Raw genomic sequence first — 16,901 nt, 5'->3', positions numbered from 1 at the left:
GGAGTATCTTGATCTAGGGAATCATGGAGCAGCTTTAGCAAAAGTGATTTCCTACCCTCCCCCAACCCCTACCTTTTAAGCAGGAGCAAGGTGGAGGGAAAGGATAAGACAAAGTCCAAATTTTTAAGATAAAGTCTACTTTTTAAAGAAGGAGGCCAGTTAGGAACTCCTAACACATCGCTGAGAGACACAAGAGGAGTGGAATCCTCCTGGCTATGGAGATGAAGGCTAACCTTAGGAATGCAGGTCACAGATCTCCCAGCCCAGTGAGTACAGACCATCAGGCAGAAAGACTTTGTGGCCAATCTCAGTTAGCTGCCTTTGTGGGTTTAAGAATTTTGGAGATTTTCTGAAAGAGATTTTTAATCTCGGGTTTGTCCATGGAACATACAAATACAAGCTGATTTTCATATCTTTATAAATCAAACCAGGGCTTGAATAAGAAAAGCATATTAAAATCACAAAAGCATATATCATGAGTCCCTGAATCAAATCAATGTAATTTTTAGATTATTCTTTGGGCATGAATATGTCTGCTGTCTTTCATGAATAACAATAAAAGCCACACACATAATATTTTATACTTATCAGGTGTGTTATTCCAATTTTAAATTGAGAATGAGACTGTAATAATAAAACCTGCATGTGTCCAGCATGTCACAGATCTCAAGGACCTTCTCAATTATTTTATTCTTACGACAACTCACGAGGTGTATAAGGTGTTAGCCCCATTAGGCAGAAGAAGCTGAGTTTTACACGGAGGGAGATAACTTCTGTGGCAACACCGACAACAACTGGATAAGTGTCAACTTGGACTTGAGTCAGCTGATTCTGGGTCAGTGCTCCTTCTGCTACACCAAATGCTTTCCATAATGAATTAAACTGTGTATTTTGTATATATAGATGTGTAGGAGAAAGTACTTGAGATGCTATATGATTTTGAGAAGGAAGAAGTGGGTTTGTACTTCTTTACCTGTGCACACCTAGGGCAGCCACTTAACTAGTTTGTGCCTCAGTTTCTCACTGGAAAAATGAGCGTAATGGTAACACTTGATTTAACTACTCCCTACTCCCAGGGTATCAGGGAAATGAAGCTTAAAAATGAAGATTGTTGTCTTATTATGCAAATATCGTGTTATATATTACTATGCATTTTCATCCATTGATCCTTTGGAAGAGCTATAAGATTCGCTTAAATTTGCTATGAAGATGCAGCAGCTCATACTGGTTTGGCAGATGTATGGAAAAAGTTGTTAAAATTCATAATTTGTCATCCTTGGTAATGTGTGTCTCTGTTCCATAAGCTCAGTGGGTTGAAGTGAGGGCTGTGAAGAGACTGGGGTATTTTGCTCTCTCCCCAGCACGTATGGCTGGCTATGAGACATTCTAACGGCCACAGGTGGCATCATGTTCCCCAGGCAGCTATTTTAAAAAGTGTCGCCCTCATAACTAGTAGAGCCAGATGAGTTTCTCTTCCTGCTTTAGAATAGGTAGCAAAGCTTTCATCTTGCCTTTGAGAGGCAGCACAGTATAGCCGTTGAGAGGGCAAGCTCTAGGACCCAGCTGTGTGTGTCTGAACCCTGATCTACCCACATTTCTTAACCTCGCTTTGCCTCAATTTCCTTATCTGTAAAATGGAGATGACAACAGGAGATTAGTTTCCTATTTGTACCACAACAAATTACACAAACTTAGCAGTTTAAAGCAACACTCATTTATTATCTCCTAGTTCTGAGCATGGTGTGGCTTGGAGTCTCACAGGCCTGAAATCAAGGGGTTGGAAGGGATGTGCTCCTTTCTGGAAGCTCTGGGGATGAATCAGCTCCAAGTTCTTTCAGACTGTTGGTCGAATTCAGTTGAGCTTCTAGGCCTGAGGTCCCTGTTTCCTTGCTGGCAGTCAGCAGCAGCCTATCTCATCTCCTTAAGGCCACTCGCCTGACTTGTCATGTCGCCCCCTCCGTACTCAACTAAGCGATGATGTTTCAAATCCTCTCACATTTGGAATCTCTGACTTTTTCTTTTGTCGCATCTCTTCCGACTCCAGCTAGAGAAAACTTATCTGCTTATGGCCTCATGTGATTAGATTGGGCCCACCTGGATAATCCCTCTCCCTATCTTAAGATCTGTAACCTTAATTACACCTGCAAAGTCCCTTCTGCCATGTACCATATCATAATCACAAATTCTGAAGACTAGGACATCTTTGAAGCAGGGCTGGGGGGGAGGTATTCTGCCTCATAGAGGAATTGTGAGAGTTAAATGAGTTTTGTTTTTGTTTTTTTTTTAAAGATTGGCACCTGAGCTAACAACTGTTACCAATCTTTTTTTTTTAATTGCTTTTTTCTCCCCAAATCTCCCCTGTACATAGTTGTATATTTTAGTTGTGGGTCCTTCTAGTTGTGGCATGTGGGATGCCGTCTCAACTTGGCCTGATGGGCAGTGCCATGTCCACGCCCAGGATCCGAACCAGTGAAACCCTGGGCCAATGAAACGGAGCATGCGAATTTAACCACTTGGCCATGGGGCCAGCCCCCTAAATGAGTTTGTTTTTGAATATCATATAAACACTTGGATTTTTATCTATTTCATGTGTTTCAATTCATTACATTTTCCTTTTTCTTTTTTTTTGAGGAAGATTAGCCCTGTGCTAACATCTGCTGCCAATCCTCCTCTTTCTGCTGAGAAAGATTGGCCCTGAGCTAACGTCCGTGCCCATCTTCTACTGCTTTATATGTGGGATGGCTGCCACAGCATGGCTTGATAAGCGGTGTGTAGGTCCACGCCTGGGATCTGAACTCTAGAACCCTGGGCCGCCGAAGCAGAGGGGGTGAACTTAACTGCTACACCACCGGGCTGGCCACAGTCATCCTTTTTGATGCTCAAATTATTCCATCTTTGATCAGTGGAAGACAGTTCAAGTTGCCTCTTGTCACCTTTTAACATGATTTCACTAGCCTTTTCTGGCAGGCTAAGATGCCCAGCCCATATCCTGCCCCGAATCTGAAATCAGCTATTTCTACAAGGAATGCTAGTTCCTTTCCATGGGAAATTGTTTGTAAAGACCACAGTCTGGGCACGAGGGTAGAATCCCTCTTAAAATAGATTTGTAGTACTCCTGTATGTTTGGACAGTAACTTCATTCCTCATGGCATCTCATTATTCCTGCTCTGTATAGTCCTCTGTTTCCACCTGGATATTCCACCTTCCCTCTCATAACAGCTAGTGCTCTGTGATTCCTCATTGCTCCTCCGACTAGACAGCACCGCTTTCTTACTCCTTCATCCTTCTCTTCTAAGCCAGACACCCTTGCTCAACTCTTGGTTTCTAAGACATCAAAGTGGGGAATACGTCCATAATGCTGAAGAATAGTGGTACTCTTTTTTTCAAAGACTATTTCTATTTTTCATTTCTTGAAAGGAGTTAACCTCCTGTTTGCTATCCAGGACTTTGGTAGACAAACTTAGTCTCTTTCTTAACCCAGAACAACAGTGCTTTGAAACACCATGGAAACAGCCAGCCCAGTCACCAGAGCAGGGAAGCTTTATAAAACCATCAATCCTCTCAGATGTATGTGTTTCCTGGAAAGCATGGATGTTTCCATGTTGAAATTTTTAGCTAGAGTTTCTGAATAACAAAAACGTCTTGAGGAATTAATTTATCTTAATCATTTTTAAGCCACATACCCATTTGAACACCTGATGAAAACTAAGGATCTATTCTCTAAAAAAATATACATACACACCAAAATTTATCAACAATTTTATGAGGACAATTTTCTGAGGACTTCCCAAGGCCTCAAACTATCTTGGAGAGTTTAAGTTGTTTGCACAACTGGGTCCTATTTGCACTGCGTTGTTGGAGGCAGCAGGATTTGGAGTGGGGCAGGGGTCTGGACAGGAAGGAACACAGCTGGCACCAGGATGCCAGTTTTAAAACTCTCCACTCAACATTATTCATTCTGTGTTTTAGAGTAATGCTATTTCTGGTGCCAGTCATGAACTATTTGTTACCATTTCAGGACACTATACATGTAGAAATTGGGAGTAAGCTTTTAAAAACTTGGGATAATTCTTGGAATATAGAAAGCACTCAAAAATGTTGGCTGGTTTTAGGTGAAGAGAAGATTGTCAAAGAGCCATCAAAGGTGGCCATCTTGGGGGGAGCATCAGGAACTAGAAAAAGCCCAGTAACATATCTTGGTTCTGGTGTGCTCACCAAGCCCTTCACAAATTCTTTCTGGTTTGATCTGCATTGAGGGCGCCTTAATGGATCATCTTACACTTTGCACTGCTGGACAAGTCAGAAAGTACCCAGAATAGTCCTCCGCTAAAGGCCTGGGATGCAGCACTGGATCATCCCATTCATCAGAGCTTTTACTTCTCACAAGAACTTGTGAGGCAGCCCCCATGATACAAATGCTCAGAGAGGCTAAGTGATGACAGTAATAATAACATTAGCAGTAGCTGGTATTTCTGGAGATCTTACTATGTTTAGTCCTCAAGCTAGTACTCTGTATATAGAAACTCATGTAATCCTTACATCAACTCTAATGATGTAGATATTGGTACCCCAATTTTACAGACAAGGGGACTGGGGTGCAGAGAAATTTAGTGACCTGCATGTGCTGGAGGTGACTCAGCTAGTAAGTGGCGGAATTGGGATCGGGACATGGATTTATCTGCTGCAAAGCCCATGCTGTCAGTACTATGCTATACTATATAAAGTACGATGATATCCTTCATAAAATCAACAACTATTTTATGCAGAGGCCCTTGTCCATCTTGCCAGGAGGTTTTTGTAAATGTCGGGATGCTTTGCTTTTGCATTTAATTTATCTAAATCTTTATAACTTGAAATCCACAGAACATTTTTACATTCTGTACTCACACTGGGGAATCTCAGTAAAGAAGAGGATGTTTATTCGTCACCGGATAGAGTAGCTCTGAGGCACAAGAATCCTATGAGAGTTGGGAGAACAGGACAAAACTGAGGATGAAGGCAAGGTTTTCATGTCAACACAGAGATCCCTGAGGCTCTGATTTATTTGACATTTGTGAAGTAAAATTAGACATGTTGTTTATGGCTGATTTGAAGCCTGTGTCATACCACATTTTATGATTCCAAATGAACAAAGCAGAGAATAGTTCCCAGAGGAAAACTGAGCAGGTGTTTTTGGGCTATAGGACATCTATTTAGTTATACGGTGAAGGGTATCTGTTTGATGGTGAAATCATTAAGTGGCCTAGGGTCATGGGTTGGAGCATTTCTTATTGGTTTCTAAAAGAAATCTAGAATACTTTTTCTTCCCAAAACATCCTTTGGTAAAAATGTCTTTGACACTGAGGGCATTGACTAATTCAGAGAAATGCTCCTGGCCCTCTACCTGGATTGGCAGACGCTGGTGGGGTATTCAGGCCCAAACATAGCCCCATAGTCAGAGAGATGGTTTTCTGATGGTAATAACAATGGCAGGCAAGTTTATACTCTGGAAACTCTTAGGTCTCACATCTTGAGGGGTCATGGTCCTAGAGACCAGAGTGAGTTGGAAGCTTTTGACAAGAAAATCTCTTGATACCCTTTATTAACCTCCTTATCTTGGCCTTGCTAAGGGGAACCTTCAACTTCACCCCAATTCTCAAACTCTTTCGGAACTGCTCTGGAGACAAGTCTAACTATACATTAGTCTGAAGGAAAATCAACAAAAGCGGGACTCGAACAATGAGTACATTCAAAGTCTTGTAATATATGCTTCCATATTAATTTTCAAAAAGTGGGTGTGTATCAGTCATCTGGTTTTAAAACTCTGAATTGCTGTGACCTCAGGGATCTTTTACAGCTCCTAGCACATGGTATGAACTCAAGAAATATTTATTAAATAAATGCTGTTAAATGATTTCTCATCTGGTCCTAATGAAATCTGAAAATAAAAGTTTCATTGATAATTTTTTTCGGTTAACACAAATCAGTTGTGTGCTTTGAGGATCCAGTGTTCCTGCCACATAGGCCCTGTTGAATATGTAGTATCTACTATTCATTTCCCCATTTTGAAAATATTTAATGTGTATCTATAACATTCTGGGCACACTGAATTACCATTTAATTCAACTGTTATTAAAACCCTAGAGAAAAGTATGGAAATGAATACAGTTCCATGCTTTATTTGTATTTTATTCAAATATGTCTTATGTTTTTAAGTGGTGCTAAAAAGTTGAGGATGGATATGCCAAGACACGGCTAATTTAAAAAGCCTAATTTAAATTCCAATTTAAAGTGAATGAGTACTAAAGTCTTAGCAATTCTGCAAGTGGGTTGTTTTGTATTAGTCTTTGGGGTTGCTTTTAGATTGCGTGATTCTCATAGGATCTCAACCCTGGGGGCCTTTCCAGTTGTCTGTCTTTTAGTCTTGAAAATACTCTGAAGCAGTATGGATTTCGGTAGGGTGACCATATAATTTATTGTCCTAACTGGGGCAATTTGGGGAGTGAATGGGATACTATTAATAATTATACCAGTGCAATAGGTGAAAATGGGATTCTCTCAGGCAAATGGGATCGTATGGGCCTTCTAGGAAATGACATGGGTTGAAGGATCGGGAGTTGTCACACACTGCCTGCCTGATCATACACACGTTACTTCCCCTTTCTGGATTTCAGTTTATTTGAATAAAAAGCAAAAGGGGTGTACTAAAACAAACCCTATTGTTTCCTTAAAATTTCGCCATTCTATGATTACAAACAGACTCAGAGGGAAGAGTCTCATATTTTTCGAACAGCTTCAAACTAAGAGGCAGCTGGGCAGATAAGCACATGAAATACCCTCTTTCCCCTTTTTAAAACAATATAGTTACAAAAGCTTACATCATATTTTAAATAAATCACACTTGCTTACTTCAGGGTTGGCAAAAATTTCATCTTCACTACCTCAACCATTGTGTTGAGAAGGATTCTGAGGATACATCTGGGCTCAGCCAAGGAAAAGGACCTTGATCAATTAGTGATGGCTTCTGGTCATGGGAATAGAAGATAGAAGCAGGGAGGATGGGAGGGGCTACAGGATGTGTGTGTGTGCCAGTCCTCTGCCATAACTGGCCTAAGATCTCTGGTGCTAAAATATAAAATAAAAAAATCTTCTCATATTTAGGGTAAATCTGCCTCATATTCATATCTAACACTGTGTTAGTCTTGCCCAGAGATTTTCTGCTCTTCCTTGCTCTCAATGTCTTTCATAAGCACTCAAGTAGCAGAGGGTAAGCAATGGTCTTCAACCCTGGCTGCATGTCAGAATCATGTAGGTTTTCTGTGAGTGGGGCCTGTGTCGCAGTGGTTTTAACACTCTCCCAAAGCCCCCACAACTAGGGGATTCTACTGTGCAGCCAGGATAAAGAAGCTCTGGCATGGAGGCTGGATGGGAGTCAAGGCACCTAGATCTCAGTCCTTGTCCTTTATGAAGGCTGGGTGACCTTGGATACATTACTTAGCTTATCTTCATTTGTGAAATGAATTTGGACTCAGGTATTTTCTAGCTCTAACTTTCTGTGACTAAGAAATGAGGAGGCGAAGAATATCACGGTGTGTTAACTCAGACAATATAGATATCCTCCTCTTTGTAAATTCAAGGAAATCTGACTTTGTTGTCAAAGAGATAAATCTGCAGTAAATGATCAGGAAACAAATACATCTCACTCTTCCCTGCAAGAACAATCACAATTTCTTAAAAGAGGCGGCTGAGTTATACAAGAGTTGAGAGAAGCCTTTTGCTAGCTTGTTCTCTCAACTGATCTTTTCTAAACACTACAAATCCAGGGACATAATTTACTACTTCCAATAAATATTTTAGTTGCTTGCATCTCTGACTTTAGCAGACGTTTTCACATTCCCCACTATTTAGTAATGTGATGTCTTACCTGAGTGACAGCAACATTTGTTCCATCGGTGACTTCCACACTCATGTTATAGACGGACCTCTGCTCCGCATCCAAAGGTTTTGCAATGACAATAGTCCCAACACCCTTCTCTGCGTCAAAAGAGCTGTCAAAATTCCCCCCTGACGATTTCACAAAAACAACATGAAGTTAGCATATCTGAGAAGTTATTACATGTATTGAAGCATATAGCTTTAAAGGGAGCTCTTACACAGAAATATTTTTTGACAGGCATCCCTATGGCTCAATTTTGTACATTGTAAATGGGACCTCTTTATTTTTAATTTAATTCACATTTTAAAACAGCCTCTACAACGCATAACAAATGTCACAAAAAAGGAATGTATTGCAACGAAAATCTTCAGCACTAACGTTAGATTACTGAAGCATAAACTGATTCCATAAAATATTTAGAAAGCTGAAGGCCCTCCAACCCCTTGTGACTTCTGTGCTAGGAATCTGTAGACCCTTTTGCTTTTCCAAAGTAGGTTAAATTTGAAGTAAATAAATAATCCAATTATTATTAACAAAAATGAGTATACACTCCTAAATCTATTCCTGGATTGATGGTAAACATTTGGTTGGTAGAGTTCATATTCCCTCAATTAGATGTCAGAAATAAAACTGCCAATACTAGAAAATTGAAAAAAAGAAAAAAACCCTGAATTTCATATTAAAAATTCTACATCTGCAAATTGGGATATATATAGAGAGAAATATTTTCTTTTGCTATCTTGACAGTGTGAATTATTTTTCTCCCCCAAAAGTAGAGAGTTTATGGGAGATTTACAAAATAAAATCTGAACAGAAGTAGAGGAAAATATCAGCTTACGTAACATCAGCTTATAAAACAATTAATATAAAAGTTCAGAAAACTCTACTTTTCCCCCTGAGACCAGGTATGATCCACGATGGTGAATAATGTGCTTAAGACAACACAGGCCTTGTTGAAATTACTATAGATGTTTCCATCTTTGTGAACCAAAGTGTGGTTTCTGATCCTTCCCAAAATGAAAGATTCTTTTAAGAGGGAGGGAAGACAGTGGTATAAAAGCTGGAATGATTTTAATTAAACATCAGTATACGTCCACAAGCTCTATTTATTTTAGTCTGAAATTCATGATGTCAACTAATTTTATTCTTGGACAGTAATTTTATTTAACTATGGAACACAGGGCAATGCAATTATTTAATTTCATATTTTAGAAAAGAAATCTTGGCTTCTCTTACATTCAATGTTTTTTTGCATTTTATTTTTCTGCTCAATCAGCAATACTATATACAATTTCTATGATATTACAATTATAAATGGGCAGATGAGTTAAAGCAGAGGAGAGTTTTACTTAAATTACTAGAATTTGATGTACAGTGACACAAAATAAATAATATGGTTTACTTAAAAAAAAAACCTGGTCATATATATTTCAAATACTTATTGCTTGCAGCTGTCATAAACACTTAAGATAATTTAATTGCTGGAGAGAACATAATTGCCCTTGACATTTAATTAAAGTTATGGAGGTATGGGGTACCAGAGAATTGCTTGGAGATGATATATTTTTCAAAAATTTCATCTAAAAAGAGACTCATCTTCCAATTAATATCTTTAATTGATTTACTGAGGAGTGCTAAATGTTCACTCCAAAAAAAGTCTTTTGAAGAAGAGGATAAGGAGAAAAGGGAGGAAATCTGGGCTGACAGGGAACAAGCCTTAGGTCACCGTGTCTCTTTCAAAGGGAATGTTTCATGTTAATAACCACATAAAATAAAATGTAGGGCTGATTCAAGTGCTTGAAGACCCGTCCTAATGAGCAAGGAAAAATTACTTGGTATCAAGGGCTACATTCTGAAAAAACTGCCATGGAAACTTTCAAAGAAAGAACATGAAATCACCTAAGACCTGTGTAGAAGGAAAGACAAGAATGCAACTTCTCAAGTCGTATCTGGCGGCTACTAAATCATATTTTAAATCACACTTAAACTCCTCTTTAGAATGTGTTCCTAACCAAGATGTTTACTTTCTTAAATCTGAGGACTGTCATTTTTTTGGTGGGGGTGGAAGGAGGGGAAGGACTCATCCTTCATGGTCAATTATTTTAGCGGGTGAAAATTTGCAGGTCAAGGCAAAATAGAAATTATGCAAATTATAAAACTTTGGTTGTTCCAGTTTAAAGATGAACAAAAACGAAATTTGGAGAACATGCAAGCAAAGATTTCTGGTTTTAGTTACTATTTCAATATTGCCATCTTATACACTCTCCCTCACTCCCTGAGACTCCCATTTTCCTCGGGGCCCTATGCAGAAATACATAATCATTTCATGTGCTTAGTGGCATAACATTTACATATTTTACATATGGCATATAGATTGTGTGCTTTCTTATTAGTCATTTTTCATATCAAAAAACATTTTTGGCTACTGTTGTTATAATTTTTTGTGGTTCTCTCTTCCTACATGTGTGTGTGTATCTCCCTCATTCATTTTTACTGTTTCAAATATTCCAGACCAGGAACTTCTAAAATAGATAGACAAACAGAATGCAGATCAAGGAGTGCTTGGGAGAGCCTGTGAAGTGTCTCTCAGTCCATCGGTGTGGCTAGCAGCCTTGGATACTCACTTCGAGGGCATTTGGTCCTAGTTAAACCAATATTTCATGTAAAACAAGGTTTCCAGAATCTTCCCTGAGTTTTAAAATGAATTTCTGACAAGGGACACAGAATCTAGACCAGCAGTTCACCATCAACCCTCTCACAATTTAATAACCTACCACTTAAGCATCCCATTTCATAAACGACTCCATATCTCTCCCCCAGGGCTCATTTTTCAGGCTCCTTTTTAGCCTGAAAGGTGATTTCATTTCATAGGAAACCATGTCCAATTCATCTGGGGTGAGAATATCAAATGGAAGGAGTCCATTTTCCCTAGCAGCATTCCGTTTAAACAAGATGTGCTTCCTCAGAGCCAGTAACACAACATGCAAAGCCAGAGTATGTTGGTGCAGCAGCATTAGGCTAAACAGAAGGTGGGGAGGATGGAGGACACCGCCGAGCTGGGCTGAGTTTCAACAAAGTGGGAAATTAGAAAAGTCACAGCCTGAGCGTTGCTGCAGGGGTGTGCGGCAGAGATGGTTAAAAGCGAGGTTGTGAACAGCCCACATAACAGATAATTCATGTCAGGGACATTTCTCTGTGACCTTTTTCGGTCAAGCCCAGTGTGATAGTGTAAACACAGAGAAGAGGGGGTTGGATTTCTATTGGGTCCTAAAGTTAAACATAGCATGTTGGAATGTCCTAAAAAGTTTTAAAAATGGGACAAGAATGAAAATACTTTGCGCCAGCAGCTACTGCTGGAATGTACTGGGCAACAGAGTGTTGGGTCATGGTTTAGTCAAGTTTTTCTTTAAAGGGGGTACAAAAGCAACACCATCTCTCCATGAAGAGATCCAATGGTGAGTATTAGAAAGCTTCCTCTTTCGAGAAGCTTCCAGGCCCCTCCCCTAGCATATGATTCCATTTCACTCTATGTGTAATTATGTAAATCCAACTAAAATCTAGTAGTAACCAATGGGGGAAGTGTTCTGTGAGAAGCTTCCAAAACACTGAGCTGATGGATCTCAATGAATTAAGGGAGTCGTTCGCAAGCTATTCATTCACGTTCAGTATGCATATGTAACTTAAGGAAAAATGCTAAATACCACTTACGGTTTGATTATGAATAAATTTCTGCCTTGGAATGAAGCAAGCAGAGTACAGGGCTGAAGAGGATATTAACATGGAAGGCAGGAGACGTGGGATGGAGCTCAGGAAACAGTGTCAGGAAGGAAAATACCTTCCAGAATCTGGTTTAAAATTCATTTTCTTAAAACAATTACTATACAAAGTGTTGTTTAGGCTTTTTATTATTTTTCTAAAGTCTCTTCAGATGTGCTCCTATGGAGTGTATCATTGCCATGGAGAAAAGAGAGGCCTGTTTGGAACCAAATTAGGAATGAAGTGCAATAGGAGAAATGAAGTGTTTGATGTCAAATGAATGACTTGAGCAACAGGCACTCTGATGGAAGAATAGCTGTATTAGAAATGGTACACAGGCATGGCCTCTCTCAGGAGGGAGGGGTGAGAGTTTTGTGATAAAGAAATATGGCCACTTGGTTAGAGAAGACCCAGAGATGTCCAAGCTCTAGTGAGAGAACAGGGCTGCTGCTGGTGCTATCAAAGACTTTAACTTGCCTACTTGATCTAACCTTAATAGGGACGGCTCCGTTGAGGACCAGATTCAAGAAGGACAGGTGTAAGCTTATGAGACAAAAACAGTCAAGAACCCAACGTCTGCAAGAACCTATGACAAACTAAGGGCCAAGGTAGTCTTTACGTACCCGCAACACAGAAAGCTATTTCAGCTGAAGTTGGACCTATGTGCCACCTCGCACCACCAGAGAATTATTTTCAAACAACAGCCTTTCTCTTCTCCATATGTTGGGTGAGGCAAATAAACAAAGATATTTTAAGTGCTTACCATCTACAAGGAAAGCCATTTTTCTAGTCTAAGTCAGGTGAAGAGCTAGAAAATTGGGTAGCAGGATCCCCCATCAAACTGTGCATAAAGAGGAATTGTTTGACGTGTATAATAATGGTGGTCTTTACAATACAAATATTTGCTATTGGGATAAAGATAGGGGAACTGAACTTCGAACCAGATTGTGTGCACATTAGAGAGTATGTAAATCAAGGAGCTGCTGGGTTGAAACCGTAGTCTCCTGAGAAGTGGGAAGATACGTGGGAAAACCACAAAGAATTATGGGTTATTTTTGTTCCCTTCATTTTCTTTCCCTTTTAACACAGTGAAGGAACATGCTGTATGTTGGGCTGCTTAAACACAGAACAGCTGAACTTTATTGTGTTCGTTTTAATTACAGCTTCCTTAACTTGGTTAAAAATAAGGCTTCTGTTTCTGGAAGCTGAGGAGAGTCTAGCTACGTAACATTGTAAGCAGTGGTCTCTTTGGAGGCACAAGAAAGTGATGGGTAGGTCCTTGGTTTAGGGGTCCAGACTGAGTAACAAAATCTTGCTCACCACATAGTTTTTGAGAGTTCATATTATGGTGGGATGAAAAGAAATGCAGTTAAACAAGAATTAGGTAGATCTGGAAATATGGAAATGAAGAGACTAGACTCTCTGCTTACTCAGCGAGAATTTATTGTTACAGCACTTGTAAGCTGAAGGTGCTAGGACAGGATGTTGTATGCTCTGTAACCCTGAGTGTCTGTATAGGTTTCTGAATGCACTGAGTCTATAATGGAACCAAACCCTGACTCTCCGTGGAAGAGTCATAAGAGTATTTACCTAGGCAAGACCTACACTTAAACCTGAGGCCTCACTTCAGATCCATGACGACATTACCTACCTCGTGTCTATCCTCAGCATTCAGCTAGAGTACACTGCTAAGCTGCTTAAGCATTGGGAAGCATTATTCTTCCTCTTTTCCCTCTTTGTTAGCTTGGCCAGGGAAGATGCTTAGGTAAGGAGGAAGGGAAGAGAGAGAAGAGGGTTTTGATGGCCAAGGATAAACAAGCAAGAAATCATGAAAGTGAGAATGAAACATCTGAATATGATAAAGAAAACAATAGGTTTTTTTTGTTAGATGAGGAAGAGGATCTCAGACTACATTTGGCAACTGCTCCACCCTTTGAAACCCACAGGATCTTGAGTCACATCACTGGTATTTGCTTCAGCCTTTCCCCCACTCCAAGGCTTCTCTTAAGCTGACAATTTTTATTTTATTTTGGTGAGGAAGATTGGTGCTGTTGCCCGTCTTCCTCTGCTTTGTATCTGGGATGCCTCCACAGCATGGCTGATGAACAAAGCAGGTCTGTGCCCGGTATCTGAACCCATGAACCTGGGTCGCCAAAGTGAAGTGTGCTGAACTTTAACCACTCAGACACGGGGCCAGCCCCAACAATAGGTTTTTAGAGAAAGGGAAAGATGTCGTCAGCAGATTGGAAAAAAAAAATGACTTTGTTAGATCAGAAAGGATTTTCAAAAGGGGCTTTTGATAGAAGGGGGACCATAACGATACTGAAAACAACCAGCACCTGGGAAAAAGATTTTACTTTCATGGTGAAATAAACAGTTGGCATTTCAAGATGTTGTTGGCTGGATGTTCTGTTTGGGCATCTGGTTCAGTAAGCTGGATTTGTAGGAGAAGCTCAGCAAGATGTTGCCAGATCTACAGTGAAATTTCTGAGATGAAGCATCACAGACCAGAGGGACAACCCTGTAGGTCTTCATTAAGAGAACTACTTGGTGCATTAAAACCGAGAAGGTTCTATAGGAAGAGTATAGCATTTAGAAACAAAGACGGAAAAGCATGAAGCTATGTTTTTGATAATGATTCCTGGATATACATTTGGAGCAGCCTAAAGACACTCCTTCCAGGGAGGGCTCTCATCTGTAAACTGCCCCTCTCTCCTTGGACTAGGTCTCATTTTGTCAAAGATGCTATGGTTGCTATGGCTGGGAATATGACGGAAGGTCACACTGACTCTTTGGTCTCAGGAGGCATCAATAGGATTAAGGCATTGGCTGCCTGGGGCAACCTCCAGTGGTCACCATTGTTTATTCCACTCACCCAGGGTAGAGAGCAACAGAAGCACTGGCAGGAGGAAGGGATGAGGAGACATGGGCCTTGACCTTAAGGGTTAAGAATGGAAATAGGATTAACACAAATGAAAATATACAACAGCACTGATAATGCTGACATGAAAAACATGTAAGTAAGTTTACATGCAGCACTACCAGGCATGCCTACCTACACACAATCATACACACACACGTGCAGGAATGCCGAGGAATTGCAAAACTGACTTGGATAACTGGGGTCAGACGTCTGGTCAGAGTGAGCATCAGAGAAAGCTGTGCTTGTAGGATTTTTGAAGTGGGGTACAAGCAAGGGCATCCTGGGGTGGGTGGGGGTCATAGTGGGATGTGCTGCAGGTCAGGAGGTTACATGCATGGATCATGCAAGGCAGAGAAGAAGTGCTGTTGGGCTGTAGCGGTGCTTGCAAACTACAGTGTCAGGGAGGAGGGAGATAAACTGGTGGCTGATGGGAGGGTAACTCCTCCCACAGCTCAGGACAGCAGCCAGAGCCCTGTTGCCTATTGGGTTTCAAATGCACTCTCCTTTGAACTATTTAAAAGAAGTCACTAGTGCATATGCCCACGAAGACCTGGCACCAGGGACACGAGCTTAAACTGAGATGCATTTTCTATGACTCCGATTAACGGTGGTAGTGAAAGAATCAACAAAGGTGATAGCACAGACAACCGGATGATGCTTATGTCTGACCCTTTGTTTCATTGAGAAAGAAGAAGCTACATCAGATAATAGCTTAAAGAGCTGAAAATTCTGAGAAGATACAGAAGGAGAGCTATCTTTCACGGATCGGAAGAGGGTCTATTTCAAACGCATTAAGTGGAGATGAAGAAGGAGTTGAAAGCTTGGAATGAGGATGTCATGTACAGGAATGGTGTGATTAATGCCAATTAAGTAAAACAAAGACGTTCTACTGTCATTCCACAAAATGAAATAGGTAGAAAACAAGCCCTTTCTTTTTGAGAGTTCAGAGGACCCTCTACTGAGGTTTGATTAGGGGCCATGGGGTATTCTTTTTTGTGCCTCATTAAAACAGATGTGGAATGTTCTAAATGCTTTCCCCAGATCCAGCCATTCCAGGGAAGAGAGGCAGATTCCTGCCCATCCTATCCAGGCAGTGACATGTGGAAGGAAATGATTCCCCCAGACCAGCTCTCTGGATTCCCTGCCTCCCACGGAGAACCGTGGGAAGTCAGCTCCAGCTCAACCCAGTGTCAGATCCGGGGCTGGCACACACTCTCCCCTCTCTCCTCTTAGCAAAAGCCCGTTTTGTTTCCTGATCCTCACACTTATTTCCTCTCCACCGCCTCTCCCTGCCAGTTTGTTGAGGGCAGGAGGGCTGTTTTGTCCTCTCCTTTTGCAGCCTGGTGTGCTTGCTTGCTTGCTTTCAAGGAATTTAAAGGTTGGCTCCCAAGGTCTATCCTGCACGCTTCCATCTGCTTTCTCTATTCAGCTCGTGCGGGAAGCTCTCACTGGCTATATATCTGGGTTCGATTTCCTGCCCTTCATTTTGTGGACAGCAGCCAGGGGACTCTTGCTAGTGGGGCTTTTTGCCTCTGAATGGCACCACTGCTGCAAAACAGGGGTATATTTGAATTTATTTTTCAATTGGAAAAGGCCCAGTTAAAGAAACCAACCTACAAAAAGATAAAAACAAAACAGAAAGCCCACATACCTCAAAAGCAAAGAAAAAAACTAAATTAAAACAACCCCCCGCCCCCAAATCCGAACCCCATCACACCTCGAACAAAGGAGTCACTGGATACCAGTAAGGCGAGAGCTGTTAGAGGCATGTATGAAATCTGTGGGCTGCACTTCAGCCTGTCACAGGCAGTTATGAAAGATGTAATTTAATTTGCTTAAAAAAAAAAAAACCCGTAAAAGGCAGATTGGATAGCTGTATTTTAGCAAATGTGTTTGCACTAAGGGTACCTTCTGTTGAACAGTTCTGCCCACAAGCTGTCTGTAGAATACAGAACATCTCTCGAGCATGCTTGCCACCTTGAAGCAGGGCAGTCGGGAGCAGAAAAAAAAAGAACAGAATGCAGAAAAAAGGTGAAGAAAAAGAGAGAAATGAAGGACAGCAAGTCTAGTACCATCAATACATTTAGAAATGAGATTAGCCAAGTGTGACAATAGAATTTAAATGACACACAGAAAGACACTAAGATCGCGGTAAATAACATACTATGGAAAATCCAGCCAGAGAGCACTTTCTGCTCAGCTTAGCTACAGAGTCGGTACAAAAGCACAGGTCGATTATTCATTTTACTGGCTCTTTTGCATTCCAGCACTAGACATCTTTTAAGCTTAGCGCTAATCGTTAGTGTG

General features: G+C 40.7%; 1 protein-coding gene across 1 annotated transcript in view; it reads right to left on the bottom strand.

Annotated features, from left to right (window-relative positions):
• The window catches only part of FAT3 (FAT atypical cadherin 3), a 615,042-nt gene that overhangs the window by 106,199 nt on the left and 491,942 nt on the right, over positions 1-16,901 (bottom strand). Inside the window, 1 exon segment of the mRNA XM_046684612.1 lies at positions 7,904-8,043. Within this exon segment, the coding sequence (XP_046540568.1) occupies positions 7,904-8,043 (140 nt within the window).

This window comes from Equus quagga, chromosome 14 (genome assembly GCF_021613505.1).
Source record: "Equus quagga isolate Etosha38 chromosome 14, UCLA_HA_Equagga_1.0, whole genome shotgun sequence".
NCBI classification, from domain to species: Eukaryota; Metazoa; Chordata; class Mammalia; order Perissodactyla; family Equidae; genus Equus; species Equus quagga.
Note: the sequence above shows the minus strand (reverse complement) of the source record. Positions and strands in the feature narration are given on the sequence as shown.